General features: G+C 41.2%; 1 protein-coding gene across 1 annotated transcript; it reads left to right on the top strand.

Annotated features, from left to right (window-relative positions):
- Nucleotides 1-7,423: 7,423 nt before the first annotated feature.
- On the top strand, nt 7,424-17,215 carry LOC112311788 (olfactory receptor 11G2). Its single transcript, XM_024568238.3, has 3 exons — nt 7,424-7,502; nt 8,257-8,360; nt 16,224-17,215. The coding sequence occupies exon 3, from the start codon at nt 16,237-16,239 to the stop codon at nt 17,161-17,163; it is 927 nt and encodes a 308-aa protein (XP_024424006.1). The 5' UTR covers nt 7,424-7,502; nt 8,257-8,360; nt 16,224-16,236; the 3' UTR covers nt 17,164-17,215.
- Nucleotides 17,216-27,500: the final 10,285 nt, after the last annotated feature.

Genomic DNA, 27,500 nt, shown 5'->3' with positions numbered 1-27,500 from the left:
GTTTTCCACAGTGACCTCACCAGTCTGCATTCCCACCAACAGTGCACTAGGGTTCCCTTTTCTCCGCATCCTCTCCAACATTTGTTTGTGGATTTGTTTATGTTGGCCACTCTGACTGGCGTGAGATGGTACCTCATTGTGGTTTTAATTTGCATCTCTCTGATGGCCAGTGATGCTGAGCATCTTTTCATATGTCTCTGAGCCCTCTGTATGTCTTCCTTGGAAAAGTATCTCTTCAAGTCCTTTGCCCATTTTTTAATTGGGTTGTTTGTCTTCCTGGCATGGAGTCCTGTGAGTTCGTTATATATTTTGGAGATCAGGCCCTTGTCTGAGGTATCATTGGCAAATATGTTTTCCCATACTGTTGGTTCTCTTTGTATTTAATGCTATTTTCTTTAGCCATGCAGAAGCTTTTCCATTTGATGAGGTCCCATTTGTTTATTCTTTCCTTTATATCCCTTGCTTTAGGGGACATGTCTTGAGGATGTTGCTGTGTTGAATGTCTGAGATTTTCCTGTGAATGTCTTCCTCAATGACTTTTATGGTGTTACAACTTATATTTAAGTCTTTTCCATCTTGAGTTTATTTTTGTGTATGGTGTAAGTTGGTGATCGAGTTTCATTTTTTTGCATATAAACTGTCCAGATCTCCCAACACCATCTGTTGAAGAGGCTGTTTTTGCTCCATTTTATGCTCCTGCCTCTTTTGTCAAACATTATTTGACCGTAAAGGCTTGAGTTTATTTCTGTGTTCTCTGTTCTGTTCCATTGGTCTATGAGCCTGTTTTTATGCCAGTACCAGGCTGTTTTGATTACAGTGGCCTTGTAATACAGTTTGATATCAGGTATTGTGATCCCTCCTGCTTTGTTCTTCTTTCTCAAATTTGCTGCAACTATTCAGGGTCGTTTATGGTTCCATATAAATTTCTGAAATGTTGGTTCTATATCTGAGAAATATGTCATGGATACTCTAATAGGGATTGCATTGAATCTATATATTGCTTTGGGTAGTATGGCCATTTTGATGATGTTAATTCTTCCAATCCATGAGCATGGTACGTGCTTCCATTTGTTTGTGTCTTCTTTAATTTCTTTTTTCAGTGTTGTGTAGTTTTCTGAGTACAGGTCTTTTACCTCCTTCGTTAGGTTTATTCCTGGGTACTTTATTTTTCTTGTTGCTGTATGAAATGGGATTTTTTTTCCTGATTTCTGTTTCTGCAGTTTCGTTGTTGGTATACAGGAATGCCTTTGATTTAGGAGTATTGACTTTGTATCCACCTCTTGTGCCAAATTCATTTATTACGTCAGGTAGTTTTTTGGCGGAGTCTATAGGATTTTCCATGTACACTATCATGTCATCTGCAAACAGTGACAGTTTCATTTCCTCCTTTCCAATTTGAATGCCTTTTATTTCTTTTTCTTGTCTGATTGCTGTGGCTAGGACTTCCAGTACTATGTTGAATAGGAGTGGTGAGAGAGGGCATCCTTGTCTTTTTCCTGATCTTAGTGGGAAAGCTCTGAGTTTTTGTCCATTGAGTGTGATGTTGGCTGTAGGTCTCTCATATATGGCCTTTATGATGTTGAGGAATGCTCCCTCTATTCCCACTTTACTGAGTGTTTTTATCAGAAATGGGTGCTGTATCTTATCAAATGCTTTTTCTGCATCTATTGATATGATCATGTGATTTCTGTCTTTGCTGTTGTTGATGTGATGTATTATGTTTATTGATTTGCAAATATTGTACCATCCTTGCATCCCTGGGATGAATCCCACTTGGTCATGGTGGATGATCTTTTTAATGTATTGCTGCATGTGGTTTGCTAATATTTTGTTGAGAATTTTAGCATCTATGTTCATCAGCGATATTGGCCTGAAGTTTTCTTTCTTTGTTGTGTCTTTATCTGGTTTGGGGATTAGGATGATGCTGGCTTCATAAAAAGAGTTTGGGAGTCTTCCATCAATGTGGATTATTTCAAGTAATCTGTGAAAGATAGGGGTTAGCTCTTCCTTAAATGCTTTGTAGAATTCTCCTGTGAAACCATCTGGTCCAGGGCTTTTGTGTGTTGGGAGTTTTTTGATGACTGCTTCAATTTTGTCTGCTATTATTGGTCTGTTCAGACTTTCTGCTTCTTCTTCATTCAGTTTTGGAACATTATACTTTTCTAGAAATGTGTCCATTTCACCTAGGTTTTCAAGTTTCTTGGCATACAGTTCTTCATAGTAATTTCTTACAGTCCTTTGTATTTCTGTGGTATCAGTTGTAATCTCTCCTCTTTCATTTCTGACTGTGTTTATTTGGATCCTCTCTCTTTTTTTTTTCTTGATGAGTCTGCTTAAAGGCTAGTCAATTTTGTTTATCTTTTCAAAGAACCAGCTCCTGGGTTCATTGATCCTTAGAATAGTGCTTTTAGTCTCTATGTCATTTAACTCTGCTCTGATCTTGGTTATTTGCTTCCTTCTGCTTGCTCTGGGCTGTCTTTGTTGTTGTTCCTCGAGTTCTTGTAGGCATAGGGTTAGGTTGTTTGGTTGAAATGTTTCTATCTTTTGAAGGTAGGCCTGTATTGCTATGACTTCCATCTCAGGACTGCCTTTGCTGTGTCCCATAGGTTTTGGGTTGTTGTGAGTTCATTTTCATTTGTTTCCAGAAAGTTTTTGATTTCTTCCCTAATCTCGTTCTTGACCCATTCATTGTTTAATAGCATGCTATTCAGTCTCCATGATTTTGAGTGTTTGGGGTTTTTTCCTTTGGGGTTGGTTTCTAGTTTCAGTCCCTTGTGGTCAGAGAAAATGCTTGGTATGATTTCAATTTTCTGGAATTTGTTGAGGCTTGCTTTATGTCCTATCAAGTGGTCTATCTTTGAAAAAGTTCCATGTACACTTGAAAAGAATGTGTATTTTGCTTCTTTGGGATGAAAAGCTCTATATATATCAGTTAAGTCCATTTCATCTAGGGTATTATTGTTAAGTGACATAATATCCTTCTTGATATTTTGTTTGGAAGACCTGTCCATTTTTGACAGTGGGGTGTTAAAGTCCCCTACTATAATTGTGTTGCTGTCAATATCTTTCTTGAAGTCCTCCAAGATTTTCTTTATGTATTTGGGTGCTCCTATGTTGGGAGCATATATATTTACAATGTTTATGTCTTCTTGGTAGACTCTTCCTTTGAGTATTATGAAGTGACCTTCTGGGTCTCTCTTTATGTCCCTTCTTTGGAAGTCTATTTTGTCTGATATGAGTATTGCCACCCCTGCTTTTTTTTCCTGTCCAGTTGCTTGGAAAATTTGTTTCCAGCCCTTCACTTTCAGTCTGTGTAGGTCTTCTGTCCTGAGATGGGTCTCTTGTAGGCAGCATATGTGTGGGTCATGTTTTCTTATCCATTCAGCTATTCTATGTCTTTTGATTGGAGCATTTAATCCATTTACGTTTAAGGTTATTATCTATAGCTAGTTATTCATTGCCTTTTTTTCCTACCTGTGTTCCTCTGTCTTTCTCTTTTCCTTCCTTTCCTTAAAGCAGTCCCTTTAGCATCTCTTGCAGAGCTGGTTTGGTGGAAGTGTATTCTTTTAGACTTCTTTTGTCTGGGAAACTCTTTATTTAGCCTTGTACCTTGATTGAGAGCCTTGCTGGGTAAAGTAGTCTTGGTTGCAGGCCTCTGGTTCTCATTATTTGGAATATTTTTTGCCATTCTCTTCTGGCTTGGAGCGTTTCCATTGAGAAGTCAGTTGCTAACCTTATTGGGGCTCCCTTGTATGTTACTTCCTGTTTCTCCCCTGCTGCCTTTAATATCCTCTCTTTGTCTTGGAATTTTGCCATTTTAATTATGATGTGTCTTGCAGTGGGCCTCTTTGTGTTCCTCTTGCTTGGGACTCGCTGTGTTTCCTGGATTTGTGTGACTTTTTCTCTCATCAGATTAGGGAAATTTTCCATCATTACTTTTTCAAACAGGTTTTCTATCCCTTGCTCTTCTTCTTCTCCTTCTTGGTATTCCTATTATATGGATATTGTTACGTTTCATGTTGTCCTGCATTTCCCTTAATCCCTGTCCATTCTTTCTCAGCCTCTTTTCCTTTTCTTGCTCTTTCTGGGTGTTTTGTTTTACTTTGTCCTCCAGTTCGCTGATCCGATCCTCTGCTTCATCAAGTCTGCTTTTCATTCCTTCTACTGTGTTCTTCAATTCAGAAATTGTATTCTTCGTTTCCTCTTGGCCCTTGTTGATAGTTTCTATTTCCTTTTTCATGTTGATATTGTTTGCAGTGAGTTCATTGTAGTTTCTCTGTAGTTTCTGGTAGTTCTCTGTGAGCTCAGAGAGCTCAGTGAGCTTCCTGATAACCATTGCTTTGAACTCAGTATCTGATAGTTGACTTGCCTCTTTTTCAGTTAGCGTTCTTCTCGGGCTTCCTCCTTTCCTTTCATTTGGGGATTGTTTCTTTGTCTTCCCATTGTTTGTGAGACTCTTCTTGTTAGCCTTTGCTTCTTAAATTGATCTATTCTGACTCCCTGGGTTTATGGTATGGACTTCTGTGGTAGAATGCCAGTGGGATTCAGTGGTGCTGTCTCCTTAATCTCCTGTGCTCACTTGTCTTGAGCTGACGTTTATGGGTGTATCATGATCTAACTCTGGTCTTTTCAGTACTCCAGGTTTTCTTGTCTCACCTGTGGGAAAAAGAGGAAGGGAGGGAAAAAGAAAAAAAAAGAAGGGAAGGAGGGAAAAAGGGAATAGAAAATGAAAAGTAGGAAGGATGAAGGAATAAAGAAAGATCTGAGGCAAGATAAGGAATTTTAACAGAAATTAAACAAAAGAATAAATAAAAGAAGGCAGGAAGAAGGAATAAAAAAGGTAAAGGATGGAAGGAAGAAGGAATAAAAAAAAGAAAGAAGGACAGAAAGGAAGAAGCAATTCAGGGGGGGAGGAGGAAAGAAAAAAAAAAGTCTTCTGCTGGCTTTAAACAGGTCAGGTTAGTTCTGCTGGTCTTCCTGTCTGTGGAAGGGAAGGGTGGTTGGAAGGATTGGTTTCACTTTTCTCCCTTCCTGAGCCACACTCTTCACTGTTGTTCAGGCTCCAGTCCAGTCCAGTCCAGTTCTGCTCCCCGCTAGGCCTTTAGTTCACCAGTTGTGCTGTCCTTGAGTTGCACCAATTAGGGGCAACTCACACTCCACCTTCTTGCTCTTTGCTGTCTTAGATGCTAGGGGCTCTTAGTGCTGCTATGGGGTGGTTCAGCCCCCTACTGGGTTGAGTCTTTCTGGGGAATGCAGTCTCCCCTAGGCCTGCAGCTCCCCTCTGCTGGGTGTTCTGCCTTCCTCCTAGAGAGCCAGTAGGCCCTGCAGGGCTCTGTGTGCAGGGGTTAGGTAGGAGTTGTAGGTGTGGTCCCTCACAAGCAGCCAGGCCATTGATCAGCAGATCTGCTGCTTTGGGCCTGAGTCGCGGGGCCACTCTGGGACTGAGTCGCGCTTGTCTGGCCTGTCTAGCCGCTTTGGGCCTGAGTCGCGTGGCTCTCGGGTTCGCTGCTTTGGGCCTGTGGGTGGGGCAGCTAGCCTCTGCTCCCAGTGCACACCCACTTGAGGTGTCAAGTTTGGGCGCCCCGCCCGGATTTCAGGTGTGGGCCCCCAGTCCGCTAATCTGGGTGCCGGCAACCGAGTTTCAGGTGAGCGCCAGGGCTGCTTATCCCGCATTCACAGTCCAGGGGCTGAGGGGAGAGGGGCACTAGAGGCCCCGGCTGCTGCAGAGATTTCTCTAACTAGCCTCTGAGTGCCTCTGTTTTCTTTTTCTTTTTGAGAAATTCTTCCTATTCAAGCCCCCCTGGTCCAAACATGCACCTGGCTGCTCACACAGCTCAGCCTGGCTCTCTCCCAAGAATCCTGCAGCAGACCCTGCTCCTGGGCCAGGGCTTCAGTCACCCTGGCCCCCTCACTGGTTCCAGGGACCTTATTGTCCTTAAGCACTCTTCTTACAGTCAAATCTTTCAATGTCCTCTATCTTTGGTCTCTGATCTTCATATATGCTGGAATACCGTTGGCCGTTTGCTCTGCTCCTCAGATCAGCTAGGTGTTTCACTGGTGCCGAGGGGAAGTGGACTCCGCTCCCAGCTATCTCACCACCATCTTGCCTTTTATTTTTTATTCTTGTTGATTACTATGGTGATCAGAACTATTAACAGAAGTATGAACATACTTTCAGAACTATGATGAAAAAGAGTGGTGAAAGTAGACACCCCTGTCTTGTTTCTGATCTTAAGGGGAACACTTGTAGTTTTTGCCAGTTGTGAATGATGTTAGCTGTAGGTTTTTCATATGTGACCTTTAGTACACTGAGGTATGATCCCTCTATTCTCACTTTCCTGAGTCTTTATTATATGTGGGTGCTGGATTTTTTAAATTCTTTTTCTGCATCTATTGATATGATCATGTGATTTTTATCTTTCATTTTATGTGATGTATCATATTTATTGATTTGTGAATATTGCACAAACCTTGCATCCCTGAGACAAATCCCACTTGATCATGGTGTATGATCTTAAAAATAAAATAATTCTCCAGTTCCATTCATGCTGTCAAAAATGTAGGAGTTCTTTCTTTCTGCTATGTAGTATTCCATTGTGTACATGTACCAGTTTTTTGATCCACTGACTTACTGATGGCACTGAGGATGTTGCTAGCACTTGGCTATTATAAATAGTGTTGCTATGAACATAGGGGTACATAAGTGAAATAACCCAGGTGGTGAAAGAAAAATACTATATGATCTCACCTATAATAAGAATCTAGTGAACAAAATAAACTAATGAACAAAATAGAACAACAGGCATGGTAACATGGAACAGACCAACGGTGACCAAAGGGGATGGGGATAATGGTGGAAAGAAGGGGAAAGAACTAGTCAAAGAACATGTATGAATTACCCATGGCCATTGACAACAGTGTGAGAATTGACTGTGAGAGCAGGGGGAGGGATGGGTGGAGGAGGGAAAGAGGGGGCGGGATTGAGACAACTATAATAGAATAACAATAAAAAAGATTAAAAATAAAATAAAATAATTCTCATGCCAGACAGACATATTTTGGGGTGACAAATTTGCTTCCCTACAGTTGGTTTTGCTTCCCTAGGATTAGTCCCTTGGATACCTGGTAGGTACCCTGAGTCATCTTGTAGACTGATTCCATCTGAAGCTGTCCCTGAGAAGTCTGGGGCTGGAAAAAGTAATATTTTCTACTCTTACCAGAAAACAAAGGCAGTATACATCGGGTCTCCAGAGAAGGTAGGCCCCAGGGAAAGAGAAGAACTAACACAGAACAGTCTCCTGACACTCTTTTCCTTCTAGAAGTGGTAAATTGATCCTCCTGGAACAGGGCTCATTCCCTGGAGGCACTGCTTATAATCCCTTTATCCTACAGCAAACAGTGAGACATCTTCACCCTATCTCTACTGTTTACTCTTTTACAGCTATTGTAGAGGAAAACACCTCTCCTCCTAGGAAGATCGAACACTGTCAGAGAAACTTCAGGTTTGGATTCCCCTTTTATCCATGAAAAGATATGATATAATGCTTACATAAGGAAATAAATATTAAAGAGCCACAGAAGTCTCTGCCTTCTAAATAAGACTCCTTTTCATTTTGCTTCAGCTATATATTATATGACCAACAATTCCTAAGCATTACTATGTATCAGGTTGTAGACAAGTATTTCTATATTCCGAGTCCTCAGTCCTTTGGTGAAAGTGTTACTGTGCCCATTTTACAGTTAAGGAAATGAGAAATAGTTTAGATGATTTTAAAAGTTTCCACAATTGGCAAAGTATGACTTGTAATTCAAACCCCAGGCACTTTACTCCAAATCTTTTGTTTTTCTACTATGCTTTAGCTGCTTACCACTTCTCATAAATGGGAAAACTGTTCTTATTTTCAAGGGCTTTGCAGAAATGGGACAGGTGTGAAAACCTACTTTGCAAACCAAATGAAGCAGGTAGATGTGCTGCTGTGAGAGCAGGTCAATTGTACTTTAATGTCATTGTGCCTTCTTGGACTAGCCTTGGGAGAAAAGTAAAATCAGAGAAATACCTTTCTCTCCTATATTATAGCTCAGAACAGGGCTAACCTAGATTGGGTCTACTACAATCTCTCCAAGATGTAATGGGAGTGAGGATGCCATTTTTTTTTGAGGGGGGGGGGGGGCTTTGTTAAGTAACTCAGTCCAAGCATCCAGTATACATAAACACAGCTTTGGCACCATTCTATCCATATTCATGCTCTGTCACAGTGCTTTCCACAGCAAATTCAGAACTGTCAGTTGGCCACCTCCAGCTTACCCTTGCGCCAAGTAAACACCACTGTTCTCTGTTCACGGGAGCCAGGTAATAAAAGGTGAGTAACAATACTTGCTAGAAATCTTTTTTCACCCACAGGTGGGTCAAGCATAAAATGGTGGTGGCACACAGAGAATCATTTTTCACATGCTATTCCTTTTCTAGGGCAGCTTTGTCGAACTCTCAAAATTGAAAAATTACCAAGAGAGAGTTGGCCTGAAATTTTGGCTTCATGTATAAGTGACAAACTAGCCAACTAATGTTTTCATCTGAGAAAGAAATGTAACTAAAAGATCATTTCTATCTATAAAGTCTTGATATCATTTGTACTTGTGGTATACTTGCAATAGGAATAAGCATAATGAGAAGTGATAAAAATCATGCAATACTATTCCCTTTTCATATAAATAAACAACACTTATAGAGATTTAAAGACCCCACTAGAGCCACTGAGAAAATTTGTTGCAATGCTGAATCTAGAATTTCCATCCTGCTCTCTCTCTCGTACTTCAACATTCAGGGCTGTGGAACCATAATTACCTCCAGCAGTCAGAGAGGTGATATCTGGGTGGGGTGGGACATGTTCTACCACCCAGAACATTTAGTCTCTTATTATTTCTTTTAAGTAGAATTCCTCTGAAGTCTGGGCCAACGCTCCAGTAGTCTCATGTCATCTGGACCCTTTCTTGTATGTTTTATTTCCTAAAATTTCATGTCACAGGTTTTTAAAAGTTCAAATGAAGTAACTGGCAAATATCTATTATCTATCTATACTCTCTATCTTTATAACAGTGTAAACAATCATTTCTTTGACAAATATTTACAAAATTCCTACTATCTTTCTCAGATTGTCTTAGGCACTGGGGATAAAAAGTGAATGTGAAGGATAACAAGAGCAAAGACCTTGGCTATTTCTTTCTTCTTTTTTTTAATGAATGATCATTTCATTCAATTAATTAAGTTATTTACTTTTAGTTATACTTGTCCCAATTTTTTCCCCATTGCTCTCCCTAGCCCCATCCCCACCCACTCCCACAGTATTTTCCCCCACATTGTCCATGCCCATGAGTACTCTATTCACACTCCTTGGCTTGCCCCTTCCCCTTCTTCCCCCATTATCTCCCTCCCCCACCCCCTCTGGTCACTGTCAGTCTGTTCGTTGTATCCATGCCTCTGGTTCTATTTTCCTCATTTGTTTGTTTTGTTCATTAGGTTCCACTTATAGATGAGATCATCTGGTATTTGTCTTTCACCATCTGGCTTAATTCACTTAGCCTAATACTCGCCAGTTCCATACATGCTCTCATGAAGGATAGGAGCTCCTTCTCTCTTTCTGCTGCATAGTAATCCGTTGTATAAATGTACCATGGTTTTTTAACCCACTCATTTACTGATGGGCACTTAGGTTGTTCCCAGCACTTGGCTATTGTAAATTGTGCTGCTATGAACATTGGGATGCATAGGTTCTTCTGAATTGGTGGTTCAGGGTTCTTAGGGTATAGTCTTGACAGTAGGATCACTGGATCAAAAGCCAGTCCCATCCTTAGTTTTCTGAGGAAATTCCATACTGTTTTCCACAATGGCTGCACCAGTCTGGATTCCCGCCAACAGTGCACTAGGGTTCCCTTTTCTCCACATCCTCACCAGCACTTGTTGTTTGTTGACTTAGTAATGATGGCCATTCTCACTGGTGTGAAGTGGTATCTCATTGTGGTTTCAACTGGCATCTCTATAATAGCTAGTGATGCTGAGCATTTCTTCATGTGTCTATAGGACCTCTGTATGTCCTCCTTGGAGAAGTATCTGTTCAAGTCATTTGCCCATGTTTTAATTGGATTGTTTGTCTTCATGGTGTGGAGTCATGTGAGATTGTTATATACTTTGGAGATCAGGCCCTTGTCTGAGGTATCATTGGCAAATATGTTTTCCCATATGGTTGCTTCCTTTTCCATTTTGTTGATGTTTTCTTTAGCCATGCAGAAGCTTTTTAGTTTGATGTGGTCCCATTTGTTTATTCTTTCCTTTATATCCCTTGCCCTTTGGGATGTATCACTGAAAATATTATTGCATGAATATCTGAACTTTTCCTGCCTATGTTCTCCTCTAGGACTTTTATGGTGTCACAACTTATCTTTAAGTCTTTTATTGACCTTGATTCTACTTTTGTGTATGGTGTAAGTTGGTGGTCTAATTTCACTTTTTGCATGTACTTGTCCAGATCTCCCAACATTGGCTGTTTCTTAAAACTGAAAGAAAGACAATGTTGTATAAACGAAGTATTATGTGGAGGAAGGAAGAGGTGTGTGTGTGTGTGTGTGTGTGTGTGTGTAAAGACAGAGAGAGAGAGAGAGATGAATCCTGATGACTTTGGAAATTTATTCTTTGTAATTTAGCAGAAATCTGGCCCAACACCTCTGTTAGCTCTGCACAGGCTGACTGCAGCTGCTGACCTTTAGAAGCCTCCTCCCTTTCTACAAATGTCACTTGTTAGACCAAGGAGCTTCCATTGTTTCACAGTTAAATACATGGTCCTTGTTTCCTGTCCCTATAAATCTGCAGGGCAGAGCTCAGCAAACTATAGCCAGTGGACCAGATTGGACCTGCTCCATGGTTTTGTACAGCCAGTGAAATAAAACTTCTTACATTTTAAATTTAAATTTTAAAAAGTAGTATAAGATTAACATTCTGTGACACATGTAAGCTATATGAAATTCAAACTTTAGTGGACATAAAGTTTTATTGGAATGCAGCCATGTGCATTCATTTGTCTATGGCTGCTTTCACACAACAGCAGAGGTAATTATGGCATAGACACAAAAACTATATGGTCTGCGAGTCTAAAATATTTAAGAAAATATTTGCTGACCCCTTAGAGAAGTATAGAAGTGGGTCCCTCTTCACTGAAATGCTGGCTAGTGTGGGTGTAATCCAAATATATGCACTTCCCAGTGGAATCAGCATAGCACAGGGGTTGGTGTATACCCTGCTACCCCTATGCTTGTTGAACCTTATTTTGTATTTACTGTGCTTATGTTAGTGGAGTATGTGTGTGCCTCCTTTGCATGCCAGTAGGCGTGTGTGTGAGAGAGAGGTGGGGAGGGAGATAAAGAGACAGAGAGAGAGAGTTTCATTAATAGCATGAGATGAGGTTGGAAATGTTGGATCAAATAAAAATCCCCAATTGGAAAACTAATTGAAGTCTGTGTGCAAGGGAATAGACTGATCTAATTTTACTTCATTTTATTTTTATTTCATTTTATTGATTGATTGATTGATTGATTGTTATTCTGTTATAATTGTCCCAATTTTTTTCCCTTTGCCCTCTTCCATTCAGCCCACCTCCCACTCCCAGTCAAACCCCACACCATTTGTCCATGTCCATGGGTGATTCATACATGTTCTTTGAGTAATCCATTCCCCTTCTTTCCACCATTATCCCCCTCCCAACTCCCCTCTGGCCATTGTCAGTCTATTCTTTGTTTACATACCTATGGTTCTATTTTGCTTGTCGGTTTATTTTGTTCATTAGATTCCTCTTATAAGTGAGATCATATGGTATTTGTCTTTCACCGACTGGCTTATTTCACTTAGCATAACAGTCTCCAGTTCCAACCACACTGTCACAAAAGGTAGGAATTCTGAAACACCAATTCAAAAGAACTTATGCACCCCTATTGTCATAGCAGTGCTATTTACAATAGCAAAGTGCCAGAAACAGCCTAAGTGCCCATCAGTAGATGAATGGATCAAAAACTGTGGTACATTTACACAATGGAATACTATGCAGTAGAAAGAAAGAAATGATATTCTTTTTCAAGGAGTGACTCTGGCTGTGGCATGGATGTCATGTAGTAGAGAGACAAGAGTAGAAACAGTGGTCCAGGGGAGAAAAGGTGATGGCTTGAACTATAGATGAGTTTGTAGCCATGAGATATTATGGAGACAAACTAACAGAAATTGCTAATAAAGTAGATGTGAGGGTAAAGGAAAAGGAGAATATGCTACATTGAAATGAATTCAACCAGAATAAAAAGGAGCTTTTAAACATTTGATCCAAGGGATCAATTATGAGATTGGTGAGCAGATACTCCTAAAATAAAATTTGAGGAACTCCAACAAAACAACCTTAGTCAAAAATATTTAATCATTGTTAGTAACTGTTTTAACTGATCATAATAAAATTAGCTTCCTCTGAATTAATACTACACTTATAGACTTAACCTTTTTTGGAATCTGTCAAGGACATTTACACAAAGCAGAATTTATCTTTTGAGTCCCTGTTTTTATTCATTAGCAATCACTGTGCTCATGTGACTCCAACATAACTTTTAAAACACACTAAAAAGGCCAGGGTATGCTGTAAAAAGGCTAAATACCTAATGTCCTTTAGCGGGTACAGAGTGATTTTTTTTAAATGTAGGACTTTTCTGCTGTTTGCTTTTGACACCCCCTTATAAAAGATAAATATGTGGTCTCAGATATTTACTGGGCCCCAACACAAATGGCTTTAAAAGCAGATTAAAAAAAAAGGACTTAGAGAAAATAGAAGATCATGCTGCAGCTATAAGAGCCTGTCTCCCCATCTCCCACAAAGAGCAGAGTCTATTAAACCCTTTTCCAGTTGTACACATTAAAATAGAGCCTGCAGATCTGTGGAGGAGATTTTATTGACCGCAAGCATACATCATGCAGTAGAAATTATGAAATCCTAAGTTTGAAATGACCCAGAATGGATTTTTAAATATTATATGTTGTGTTATAATTACTCACTCAGGCTCCTCAGCCCAGACAAAATTGGAATCCTCCCCCAACACAACACTCTAAGCACCCACACCTAATATTTGAGAAGGTGTCATCTTGGTGCTACCACCTTCTGCTCTTGGTCCTAGAGGTTTCTCAGAACTTGAATATTCCTGGTAAAAAATTATTAGACTCACAGGGACTGATACCAATTTTCAAAAGCAAATCATGGGGAGAACCAAGATGGCGGCATAGGGAGACACACTGCAACTCCTCGCACAACCAAAACTGACAGAAAATCGAACGGCAGGGAAGTCCGACACCAAGGAAATAAAAAATAAACATTCATCCAGACCTGTAAGAGGGGCAGAGACAGGCAGCTGGGGCGGAGAGGACTCGCATTGCCGTGGGGGACCCAGACTGGCGGAGTGTGGGACCAACGGGGCAGGCAGTCTGACCACTAGCAGACCCTGCAACCCCACATTCGCGCAGATAGGCTGAGAGGGCCAGACTCAGAGTGGCAGAGAACGGGGCTGGCAGAGCGGCAGGTAGCACCCTGTGGACCACATTCACACACAGATAAACCATACAAACAGAGGGGAGCGAAGCAGACCGCGCAACCTAGGGCTCCAGCTGGGGGGGCGGGTAATAAAGCCTCAAACCTCTGATTGAAAACGCCCGTGGGGGTTGGGGTGGCAGTATGAGAGACTCCCAGCCTCACAGGAGAGGTCTTTGGAGAGACCCACAGGGGCCTAGGGTGTGCACAAGCCCACCCACTCGGGAACCAGCACTAGTGGGGCCCAGTTTGATTGTGGGTAGCGGGTGGAGAGTGGAGCAGGTGCCATTGCTCCCTCTCGGCCCCTCCCCCACATACAGCATCACAGCACAGTGACCAGCATTACTCCACCCGGGTGAACACCTAAGGCTCCACCCCTTAAAGTAACAGACGCGCCAAGACAAAAAAAAAAATGGCCCCAATGACAGAACACTTCAAAGCTCCAGAAAAAATACAACTAAGTGAGGAAGAGATAGCCAACCTATCACATGCACAGTTCAAAATACTGGTTATCAAGACGCTCACAGAATTGCTTGAATCTATTCGAAAACCAGATGAAAAAATGAAGCCTATGCTAAGAGAAACAAAGGAAAATGTACAGGGAACCAATAGTGATGGGAAGGAAACTGGGACTCAAATCAACAGTGTGGACCAGAAGGAAGGAAGAAAGAAACAGCCAACCAGAAAAGAATGAAGAAACAAGAATTCGGAAAAATGAGGAGAGGCTTAGGAACCTCCAGGACATCTTGAAACGTTCCAACATCCGAATTATAGGGGTACCAGAAGGAGAAGAGGAAGAACAAAAAACTGAAAACTTATTTGAACAAATAATGAAGGAGAACTTCCCTAATCTGGCAAAGGAAATAGACTTCCAGGCAGTCCAGGAAGCTCAGGGAGTCCCAAAGAAGCTGGATCCAAGGAGGAACACACCAAGGCACATCATAATTACATTACCCAAGATGAAAGAGAAGGAGAGAATCTTAGAAGCAGCAAGAGAAAAGGACACAGTTACCTACAAAGGTCTTCCCATAAGACTGTCAGCTGATTTCTCAAAAGAGACCTTACAAGCAAGAAGGGGCTGGCAAGAAGTATTCCAAGTCATGCAAGGCAAGGACCTACATCCAAAATTGCTCTATCCAGCAAAGCTATTATTTAGCATGGAAGGGAACATAAAGTGCTTCTCAGATAAGGTCAAGTTCAAGGAGTTCATCATCACCAAGCCCTTATTCCATGAAATGTTAAAGGGACTTACCTAAGAAAAAGAAGATAAAAAATATGAACAGTAAAAATGACAGCAAACTCACAGTTATTAACAACCACACCTAAAACAAAAACAAGAGCAAACTAGGCAAACAACTATAACAGGAGCAGAACCACAGAAATGGAGATCACATGGAGGGTTGTCAATAGGGGAGTTGGAGGGGAAAAGGTACAGAGAAAAAGTAGCATAGATGATAGGTGGAAAATAGACAAGGGGAGGGTAAGAATAGTGTAGGAAATGTAGAAGCCAAAAAACTTATAAGTATGACCCATGGACATGAACTATAGGGGGGAATGTGGGAGGGAGGGGGTGGGCAGTATGGAGTGGAGTGGGGGGGGGAATGGGACAACTGTAATAGCATAATCAATAAATATATTTAAAAAAAAACAAAACATGGATTTGGCATAGAAGAAAGGGTAGGGGACACAGACTTTCTTTATGTTGGTCATTTATACATGTATTTACAGAGGATTCTAATTGATTCCAAGGCTTGAGTGCATGATTGTTTAACATGGTATTCTAACTCACTTGGAACAAAGAAAGTCATTATGCAGATATTCAATCTTTAAAGCCACTCTTTCTTGAGATGATCCCAAGCAGTTACTGGGGGATGGAGCAAAGTTTTAGCTTTCCATCCCCTACAAATCCACTGCTATTTAGAAATCCATGTTATTAATAATGTCCACAGTTTATATTATTATAATAGAATTATATCTATAACTGAAGACTGGGAATATTAGTATGTTTTCCAGGTAAGCACAAACCTATTTCAACATTAATAATTCTTTCACCTTGGTTCATAAGGATTGCTATTTTAACACAGCAGAAACTAAGGCTAATTTCCTCTTGTTGACTTCACTGTTTACACATGAAATTGGTGTATAATATTATGAAATTAATAAGTTAATTATTTAATTTGAAATAAGGCCAGTTTTAAAAGTTACATAGAGAAGTAATTCAAAACACCCTATGAGTTTCTTTTACAAGGCTACACAATTTGACTCAGTTTCTGCCACAATTGCAATTGATGTCACCTCTTCTGAAAATGGGAGAAATTCCATTTTCATAAGGATAGAGAGATAGTAGATAAATGGAGACTCTATTAAGTATGACATCTAATACAATTTTCAAACATCACTACATCACTCTCCTTTAAGAGCTTATAATTCTGACCAAAAGGTTTCTTGAGTCCAGTGAAAATGTGAATGAGAAGAAAGAAACAACCCAGGTCAATATTCAATCTTAAAGGAAAAAAGTAGCTATTGATATATAAGTCTTTATTTTCTTTCCCAAGATAGTTTAAACATAAATCTGGGTCCCCATTTGTCTACATCCAGTCATTTAATATTTGCTGGTCCTTTCAGAGTTCACAAACCCATGAAAATCTTCAACAACTCCAGCACCATCACTGGCTTCATCCTCCTGGGCTTCCCATGCCCCGAGGAGGAGCAGATTCTTCTCTTTGTGCTATTCTCGGTTGTCTATCTCCTGACCCTCATGGGCAATGGATCTATCATCTGTGCTGTGCGCTGGGATCAGAGACTCCACACCCCCATGTATATCCTGCTTGCCAACTTCTCCTTCCTAGAGATCTGCTATGTCACTACCACTGTCCCTGGCATGTTGGCCAACATTCTCTCTGGCACCAAAGTCATCTCCTTCTCTGGGTGCTTTCTTCAGTTCTACTTTTTCTTCTCCTTGGGTTCTACAGAATGCTTTTTCTTGGCTATTATGGCATTTGATCGATACCTTGCCATCTGCTGGCCTCTACACTATCCAACCATTATGACTGGACGTCTCTGCACCAATCTTGTGGTCAGCTGCTGGGTACTTGGATTCCTCTGGTTCTTGATCCCTATCATCATCATCTCCCAAATGTCCTTCTGTGGCTCCAGGATTATTGACCACTTCTTGTGTGACCCAGGTCCTCTTTTAGCACTCACTTGCAAAAAAGATCCTGTGGTAGAGCTAGTCTTTTCCATTTTAAGTCCTGTGCCCCTCATCATTCCCTTTCTCTTCATCATAATGTCCTATGCTCTGGTCCTAAGAGCTGTATTAAAGGTCCCTTCAGCAGCTGGGAGAAGAAAGGCTTTCTCCACCTGTGGGTCTCATCTGGCTGTGGTTTCACTGTTCTATGGTTCAGTACTGGTCATGTATGGGAGCCCAGCATCTGAGCATGAAGCTGGAATGCAGAAGGTTGTGACTCTGTTTTATTCTGTCATGACCCCACTTCTTAATCCTGTGATATATAGCCTTAGGAACAAAGATATAAAAAAGGCCCTGCAGAAATTTCTGGGAATATAAAAAGTGTTAATCATCAAGAATCTTGGAAAATTATGAGGCAAGATAGTAAGAAGCTAGGAAAATTCCTAGGCAAGTAGAATTGGGAAACTGAACCAAGAGAATTAAACAAGCCCAAACAATTTGAACAACTTACAGCCAGCTGGTGAATCGCAAGACCTTATCTCCCCTAAGCAAGGACACTTGAGAGCAAATGGTTTATACCTCTACTCCCTAACCAGAAAATACATAGCTTAAATCACCCTAGCTGGGCAGGTAGAGAACAGAAACCCAACTAATACCATTCATGCCAACTAAATCCAAGGGCAGATAAAGTCAGAAAAACAAATAACAAAAATTCCATTAGAGCCAGACAGACACAAGATAAAAGTGAAACAATAAAGCAGACCAAAGAATAATCCCAGACTCTACTATATGCCCATTTTGATGCATCAGCATATTAAAAGTGCACCTGGAAAGTTTATGAATATTCTGCTGAAACACTCCCCTAAGATTCTCATCTGCAGAAGAGACATTAAAAATTCTCAAGACAAAGACTGGGTGCAAACTCCCTCTAGAGCACCCATCCCTCTTATCAGGCATGAACTTTTTCCTTCTCTTAAACTTTGGGTCCCCATGAGACTACAAACCAGAGGAGTAGCTGGCCCTACCAACTTGTCCCAGGCTTACCCCCTAATCCCATCTCTAGGGCCCTCTTTCTCTGCCTTCCAGTGAGCCAACAGCAGCCCTGCCTTGGCTCACTTTTTCTTATAATGTTGCTAGAGAGCCAAAGCAGAGCACCACCTAGGCTCTCTCCTGTTGCTCCTTCTACCCTAAGCCCTTCCTTTGTTTCACTGTCCCCAACTTTAATAAACAGATTTTCAAAATCACCTAGACTCACATTGTGAAATCTTTCTTACATTAAGTCAAGAACCCACACACTACAGGCTGGCCTGAGGCAGACCTGCTACAGGCCAGTCTCTGTCGAGTAACAGTATCTCATTTTTAACCCATCAGAGCGACACAAATCAAGCAGCTTGATGACATTATAGTTGAGGATGGTGAAATGGATTCTCTCACACTTAGTAGGTGGGAGTTACATTTTAGAAACTGTACAGAGGAAGATGGCAGCGAGATAGGTGGGAGCAGAGTCCACCTCCCCTCAACACCAGTGAAATACCTAGCTGATCTGAGGAGCAGAGCAAACGGCCAACAGTATACCAGCATATATGAAGATCGGAGACCAAGGATAGAGGACGTTGAAAGATCTGATGGTTAGAAGAGTGCTTAAGGACAATAAGGTCCCCGGGACATGTGCGGGGACCAGGGCAGCAGAAGCCCCGGCCCCGGGCACAGGGTCCGCTGCAGGATTCTTGGGAGAGAACCAGGCTGAGCTGTGTGAGCAGCCAGGTAATTGTTTGGACCAGGGTGGCTTAAGTAGGAAGAATTTCTCAAAAAGAAAAAGAAAATAGAGGCACTCAGGGGCCAATTAGAGAACTCTCGGCAGCAGCCGCAGGCTCAGGCACCCCTCCCCCCTCAACCCCTGGATGGTGAACACGGGATAAACAGCCTGTGCGCTCACCTGAAGCCCAGTTGCCCGCACCCAGATTAGCTGACTGGGGGCCCACACCTGAAACCCCGGCGGGACATTCACACCTGACACCTCAGGTGGGTGTGCACTGGGAGCAGAGGCTAGCTGCCCCACCCACAGGCCCAAAGCAGCGAACCCGAGGGCCCCGTGACTCAGGCCCAGAGCTGGGGACCAGCCAGCCATGCATGACCCAGGCCCAAAGCAGCAGATCTGCTGAACAGCGGCCTGGCTGCCTACGAGGGACCACACCTACAACTCCTACCTAACCCCGGCGCACAGAGCCCTGCAGGGCCTACTGGCTCTCTAGGACTAAGGCAGAACACCCAGCAGAGGGGAGCTGCAGGCCTAGGGGAGACTGCATTCCCCAGAAAGACTCAACCCAGTAGGGGGCTGAACCACCCCATAGCAGCACCAAGAGCCCCTAGCATCTAAGACAACAAAGAGCAAGAAGGTGGAGTGTGAGTTGCCCCTAACTGGTGCAACTCAAGGACAGCACAACTGGTGAACTAAAGGCCTAGCGGGGAGCAGAAGGACCATGAGCAACTGGACTGGAGGCTGAACAACAGTGAAGAGTGCAGCTCAGGAAGGGAGAAAAGTGAAACCAATCCTTCCAACCACCCCCTCCCGTTCCACAGACAGGAAGACCAGCAGAACTAACCTGACCTGTTTAAAGCCAGCAGAAGACTTTTTTTTTCCCTTTCCTCCTTTCCCCCTGAATTCCTTCTTCCTTTCCATCCTTCTTTTTTTTTTATTCCTTCTTCCCTCTATCGTTTACCTTTTTTTATTCCTTCTTCCTGCCTTCTTTTATTTATTCTTTTGTTTTAATTTCTGTTAAAATTCCTTCTTATCTTGCCTCCGATCTTTCTTTATTCCTTCTTCCTTCCTTCCTTTCCTTTTCTATTCCCTTTTCCCCTCCTTCCCTTCTTTCCCCCCCCCCCTTTTCTCTTTTTCCCACAGGTGAGACAAGAAAACCTGGAGTACTGAAAAGACCAGAGTTAGATCATGATACACCCATAAACGTCAGCTCAAGACAAGTGAGCACAGGAGATTAAGGAGACAGCACCACTGAATCCCACTGGCATTCTACCACAGAAGTCCATACCATAAACCCAGGGAGTCAGAATAGATCAATTTAAGAAGCAAAGGCTAACAAGAAGAGTCTCACAAACAATGGGAAGACAAAGAAACAATCCCCAAATGAAAGGAAAGGAGGAAGCCCGAGAAGAACGCTAACTGAAAAAGAGGCAAGTCAACTATCAGATACTGAGTTCAAAGCAATGGTTATCAGGAAGCTCACTGAGCTCTCTGAGCTCACAGAGAACTACCAGAAACTACAGAGAAACTACAATGAACTCACTGCAAACAATATCAACATGAAAAAGGAAATAGAAACTATCAACAAGGGCCAAGAGGAAACGAAGAATACAATTTCTGAATTGAAGAACACAGTAGAAGGAATGAAAAGCAGACTTGATGAAGCAGAGGATCGGATCAGCGAACTGGAGGACAAAGTAAAACAAAACACCCAGAAAGAGCAAGAAAAGGAAAAGAGGCTGAGAAAGAATGGACAGGGATTAAGGGAAATGCAGGACAACATGAAACGTAACAATATCCATATAATAGGAATACCAAGAAGGAGAAGAAGAAGAGCAAGGGATAGAAAACCTGTTTGAAAAAGTAATGATGGAAAATTTCCCTAATCTGATGAGAGAAAAAGTCACACAAATCCAGGAAACACAGAGAGTCCCAAGCAAGAGGAACACAAAGAGGCCCACTGCAAGACACATCATAATTAAAATGGCAAAATTCCAAGACAAAGAGAGGATATTAAAGGCAGCAGGGGAGAAACAGGAAGTAACATACAAGGGAGCCCCAATAAGGTTAGCAACTGACTTCTCAATGGAAACGCTCCAAGCCAGAAGAGAATGGCAAAAAATATTCCAAATAATGAGAACCAGAGGCCTGCAACCAAGACTACTTTACCCAGCAAGGCTCTCAATCAAGGTACAAGGCTAAATAAAGAGTTTCCCAGACAAAAGAAGTCTAAAAGAATACACTTCCACCAAACCAGCTCTGCAAGAGATGCTAAAGGGACTGCTTTAAGGAAAGGAAGGAAAAGAGAAAGACAGAGGAACACAGGTAGGAAAAAAAGGCAATGAATAACTAGCTATAGATAATAACCTTAAACGTAAATGGATTAAATGCTCCAATCAAAAGACATAGAATAGCTGAATGGATAAGAAAACATGACCCACACATATGCTGCCTACAAGAGACCCATCTCAGGACAGAAGACCTACACAGACTGAAAGTGAAGGGCTGGAAACAAACATTCCAAGCAAATGGACAGGGGAAAAAAAAAAGGGGGTAGCAATACTCATATCAGACAAAATAGACATCCAAAGAAGGGACATAAAGAGAGACCCAGAAGGTCACTTCATAATACTCAAAGGAAGAGTCTACCAAGAAGACATAAACATTGTAAATATATATGCTCCCAACATAGGAGCACCCAAATACATAAAGAAAATCTTGGAGGACTTCAAGAAAGATATTGACAGCAACACAATTATAGTAGAGGACTTTAACACCCCACTGTCAAAAATGGACAGGTCTTCCAAACAAAATATCAAGAAGGATATTATGTCACTTAACAATAATACCCTAGATGAAATGGACTTAACTGATATATATAGAGCTTTTCATCCCAAAGAAGCAAAATACACATTCTTTTCAAGTGTACATGGAACTTTTTCAAAGATAGACCACTTGATAGGACATAAAGCAAGCCTCAACAAATTCCAGAAAATTGAAATCATACCAAGCATTTTCTCTGACCACAAGGGACTGAAACTAGAAACCAACCCCAAAGGAAAAAACCCCAAACACTCAAAATCATGGAGACTGAATAGCATGCTATTAAACAATGAATGGGTCAAGAACAAGATTAGGGAAGAAATCAAAACCTTTCTGGAAACAAATGAAAATGAACTCACAACAACCCAAAACCTATGGGACACAGCAAAGGCAGTCCTGAGAGGGAAGTTCATAGCAATACAGGCCTACCTTCAAAAGATAGAAACATTTCAACCAAACAACCTAACCCTATGCCTACAAGAACTCGAGGAACAACAACAAAGACAGCCCAGAGCAAGCAGAAGGAAGCAAATAACCAAGATCAGAGCAGAGTTAAATGACATAGAGACTAAAAGCACTATTCTAAGGATCAATGAATCCAATAGGGTTCCTTTTCTCCACATTCTCTCCAACATTTGTTTGTGGATTTGTTTATGTTGGCCACTCATAAACATTTGTTTATGTTGACCAGTGTGAGATGGTATCTCAATGTGGTTTTAATTTGCATCTCTCTGATGGCCAGTGATGCTGAGCATCTTCTCATATGTCTCTGAGCCCTCTGTATGTCTTCCTTGGAAAAGTGTCTGTCAAGTCCTTTGCCCATTTTTTAATTGGGTTGTTTGTCTTCCTGGAGTGGAGTCGTGTGAGTCTTTATGTATTTTGGAGATCAGGCCCTTGTGTGAGGTATCATTGGCAAATATGTTTTCCCATACTGTTGGTTCTCTTTGTATTTTCATGCTGTTTTCTTTAGCCATGCAGAAGCTTTTTATTTTGATGAGGTCCCATTTGTTTATTCTTTCCTTATGTCCCTTGCTTTAGGGGACATGTCTGTGAGGATGGTGCTATGTGGAATGTCTGAGATTTTCCTGCCAATGTTTTCCTCCAGGACTTTTATGGTGTTACGACTTATATTTAAGTCTTGTATACACCTTGAGTTTATTTTTGTGTATGGCGTAAGTTGGTGATCGAGTTTCATTTTTTTGCACATAGCTGTCCAGGTCTCCCAACACCATTTGTCAAAGAGGCTATTTTTAGTCCATTTTATGCTCCTTCCTCCTTTGTCAAATACTAATTGACCATAAAGATTTGGGTTTCTTTCCGGGCTCTCTGTTCTGTTCCATTGGTCTATGTGCCTGTTTTTATGCCAGTACCAGGCTGTTTTGATTACAGTGGCCTTGTAATGCAGTTTGATATCAGGTATTTGGTCCCTCCTGCTTTGTTCTTCTTTCTCAAAATTGCTGCAGCTATTCAGGGTCAGTTAAGGTTCCATATAAATTTCTTAACTGTTTGTTCTATATCTGTGAAATATGTCATGGGTACTTTAATAGGGATTGCATTGAATCTATACATTGCTTTGGGTAGAATGGCCATTTTGATGATGTTAATTCTTCCAATCCGTGAGCATGGTACATGCCTCCATTTGTTTGTGTCTTCCTTAATTTCTTTCTTCAGTGTTGTGTAGTTTTCTGAGTACAGTTCTTTTACCTCCTTGGTTAGGCTTCTTCCTAGGTACTTTATTTTTCTTCTTGCTCTATCAAATCAGATTTTTTTTTCCTGATTTCTGTTTCTGTAGCTTCACTGTTGGTATACAGGAATGCCTTTGATTTCTGAGTATTGACTTTGTGTACAGTTGTTTTGCCAAATTCATTTATTATGTCGAGTAGTTTTTTTTGTGAAGTCTATAGGATTTTCCATGTATACTATCATATCATGTGCAAACAGTGACAGTTTCATTTCCTCCTTTCCAATTTGGATGCCTTTTATTGCTTTTTCTTCTCTCATTGCTGTGGCCAGGACTTGCAGTACTATGTTGAATAGGAGTCGTGAGAGAGTGCATCCTTGTCTTGTACCTGATCTTATTGGGAAAGCTTTAAGTTTTTGTCCATTGAGTATGATGTTGGCTGTAAGTCTGTCATATATGGCCTTTATGATGTTGAGGAATGCTCCCTCTATTCCCACTTTGCTGAGTGTTTTCATCATAAATGGGTTCCTAACTTATCAAATGTTTTTTCCTTATCTATTGATATGATCATGTGATTTTCATCTTTGCTGTTGTTGATGTGATGCATTATGTTTATTGATTTGCGAATATTGTACCATCCATGCATCCCTGGGGTGAATCCCACTTGGTCATGGTATATGATCTTTTAATGTGTTGCTCGGTGAGGTTTGCCAATATTTTGTTGAGAATTTTAGCACCTATGTTCATCAGCGATATTGGCCTGAGGTTTTCTTTCTTCGTTCTGTCTTTATCTGGTTTTGGGTTTAGGATGATGCTGGCTTCATAAAAAGAGTTTGGGAGTCTTCCATCAGTTTGGATTTTTTCAAATAGTCTGTGAAGGACAGGGGTTAGCTCTTCCTTAAATGCTTTGTAGAATTCTCCTGTGAAATCATCTGGTCCAGGGCTTTTCTGTGTTGGGAGTTTTTTGATGACTGCTTCAATTTCGTCTGCTGTTATTGGTCTGTTCAGGCTTCCTCCTTCTTCTTCATTCAGTTTTGGAAGAGTATATTTTTCTAGAAATGTGTCCATTTCACCTAGGTTTTCAAGTTTCTTGGCATACAGTTCTTCATAGTAATTTTTTACAATCCTTTGTATTTCTGTGTATCAGTTGTAATCTCTCCTCTCTCATTTCTGATTGTGTTTATTTTGATCCTCTCTTTTTTTTCTTGATGAGCCTGCTTAAAGGCTTGTTGATTTTGTTTATCTTTTCAAAGAAGCAGCTCCTGGATTCATTGATCCTTAGAATTGTGCTTTTAGTCTTTGTGTCATTTAACTCTGCTCTTATCTTGGTGTCAATTTTTTTAATAAAAGTCTGAGTGGTGACCCCTGTGGACCTTAAAAAAGAAGATGTCTTCTAAGATGGGCTCCTGGTGGCTCACTGGGAAAGAAAAAAAAAACAGAGCCTAGCAGCCATTTTCTATACAGGAACCTCTCATGTAAACTGCACTTCAGATTGAAGCCTGCAATGAATTACCTACCTCTGTAGTGAACTGCCTGCGTATACTAATTATGTTTCTGCTATCTGAGGAAGCCCTTATGAAGGAGTTCCTGGAATCTTATTTCAACCAATAGGACTGAGGCTTTCCACACAGGAGCAGACAGACAGGTGCAGAGTGAAGCAGAGTAGACCAGAACAGACCAGTCCAAGCTGAGCTGTCTAGCTCAAGAGGGGCCTGGCCCCAGGGCTGATTCACACCCATGCTGCATTATCACTGAGCTGTTTGTACTAAATAAAGTTTCCTTCTTCACCACACCCCAAATTGGGGATTGCTGTTGGCATTGAGCTGGCACCAACAACCACCAGTTGACAGCACTAAAGTCATTCATGTTCAGAGAGTACTTGCCCATAGTTCAAATCCTTATGTTTCATGACAATGCTTGTCTGGGGAGATGGAGATGAGAACCTAGGACTCACATGAAGTTGGAGAAGTTAGTGGTTTTCACCTGAGGTAAGCATGAACCAGAATTAAACCTGACACCACTCAGAAGGAAAACTGACATTTAGCCATCCCTGAAAGTTTGTGGTCATGGTTCAGCTGTTGCTTGGATTTGCATATACCATTTTCCCCAGTTTTTCCAATATATTGTCTCCTTTTCGTTCAAAGGTATTTAACTTTCTATGAAGATTCTGCAATCCCCTTCCCTTTGTCCTTACTCATGAATGGACACATTCATGCCACACATGGACTTATAAACTCACACACTTCATGACACTATGGTTCTTAACAAAATTTTAAAATATTTTATTCTCTAGGAAAGTCCATATGTAAGCCACAAAACATGCAATAAATTATGAAACATTAAAATCATACATGTCTTTTCCAATTACAATGTAGTGAAACAGCAGAAGTAAAATTGGAAAGTCCTCAAAAACAAAGAAATTAAACTGTACACTTGTTAAAATATATTTTATTGATTATGCTGTTACAGTTGTCCCATTTTTTTCTTCCTCTGTATTCTCCTCTGCCTTGTACCCTCCTCCCCTGCATTCCCTCACCTTAGTTCATGTCTATAGGTCATACACATAAGTTCTTTGGCTTCTCCATTTCCTGTACTCTTTTTAATCTCCCCCTGTCTATTTTGTACCTACCATTTATGTTTATGATTCCCTGTACTTTTTACCCCATTATCCTCCCACCCCCTCCCCACTGACAACCCTCCATGTGATCTCCACTTATGTGAGTATGTTCCTGTTCTAGTTGTTTGCTTAGTTTGTTTTTGTTTATGTTTCTGTTTTTTAGGTTTGGTTGTTGATAGTTTATCATTTTACTATTCATATTTTTGATCTTCTTCTTTTTCTTAGATAAGTCCCTTTAACATTTCATATAATAAGGGCTTGGTGATGATGAACTGCTTTAACTTGACCTTACCTGGGAAGGACTTTATCTGCACTTCCATTCTAAATGAAAGCTTTGCTGGATAGAGTAATCTTGGATGTAGGTCCTTGCCTTTCATGACGTGCAATACTTTTTTCCAGCCCCTTTTTGCCTGTAAGGTCTCTCTTGAGAAAACAGTTAATAGTTTTATGGGAACTCCTTTGTAGGTAACTGTCTCCTTTCCTTTTGCTGCTTCTAAGATTCTCTCCTTCTGTTTAATCTTGGGTAATCTAATTATGATGTGTGCTTCCTTGGGTCCAAGTTCTTTGGGACTCTATGAGCTTCCTGGACTTCCTGGAAGTCTATTTCTTTTGCCAGATTGGAGAAGTTCTCCTTCATTATTTTTTCAAATAAGTTTCCCATTTCCTGCTCTTCCTCTTCTCCTTCTGGCACCCCTATGATTGAGATGTTGGAATGTTTAGAGTTATCCTAGAGGTTCCTAAGCCTCTCCTCATTTATTGAATTCTTCTTTCTTCATCCTGTTCTGGTTGAATGTTTCTTTCTTTCTTTTCCAAACCATTGATTTGAGTGCCAGTTTCCTTCCCATCACTGTTGGTTCCATGTACATCTCTCTTCATTTCACTTTGGAGAGCCTTCACTTTTTCCTCCATTTTGTGAGCATATTCAACCATTTCTGTGAGCATCCTGATTACCAGTGAACTCTGCATCTGATAGGCTGGTTGTCTCTTCATCACTTAGTTCTATTTTTTCTGGAGTTTGATCTGTTATTTCATTTGGGCCATAATTTTTTGTATCAGTGCACCTGTTACATAGTAAGGGGTGGAGCCTTAGGTATTCACCAGGGTGGGGCAGCCCATGTCACTGCATTGTGGTATTGTGGGGGAGGTGCCCAAGAGGGAACAATGCTGCTTGTTGGGTTTCAGCTGGCTTTCAGTCACTTCCTCTGCTATCCACAAGCAAATTGGGCCCTTCTGGTGCTAATTCCTGGGTGCATGTGTTTGTGTACATTCTAGGACCCTGAATTCCTGAACGAACTCCTGAAAATTTCTCCTGCCACTACCTCAACCCCCACAGGTTTTCTCAGTCAGAGGTTTTGAGGCTTTATTTCCCCACACCGGAACCCTGGGTTGCTTGGTCTGTCTTGCTTCCAAGTTGCTACCCCCAGTTTATCCATATGCAAGTGTGGGACCACCTGGTCTGCCAGCAGCTGCCTTGCCACAGGTCCTCTTGCCACAGATGCTGATCTCTGCCCCTCCTACCAGTCTGAGTAAATGTTTCTTCTTTAAATCCTTGGTTGTCAGACTTCCATATAGGTCAATTTGCTAGCAGTTCTGGTTATTTTTTGTTTTTAAATTTGTTGTTGTCAGGGGAAACCAAGATGGAGGTGTAGGTAGATACACTGTGCCTCCTCACACAACAAAAAGAAGGACAACAACAATGTAAAATAAAAAAACAACCAGAACTGACAAAAAATCGAACTGTACAGAAGTCCGACAGCCAAGGAGATAAAGAAGAAACATTCATCCAGACCAGTAGGAGGGGCGGAGATGGGCAGCTGGGGAGGATGGGACTCATA

The sequence above is a fragment of the Desmodus rotundus genome, chromosome 7, assembly GCF_022682495.2.
Source record: "Desmodus rotundus isolate HL8 chromosome 7, HLdesRot8A.1, whole genome shotgun sequence".
NCBI classification, from domain to species: domain Eukaryota; kingdom Metazoa; phylum Chordata; class Mammalia; order Chiroptera; family Phyllostomidae; genus Desmodus; species Desmodus rotundus.
The sequence above is the reverse complement of the archived record's forward strand: the minus strand, read 5'-3'. Positions and strand labels throughout refer to the sequence as shown.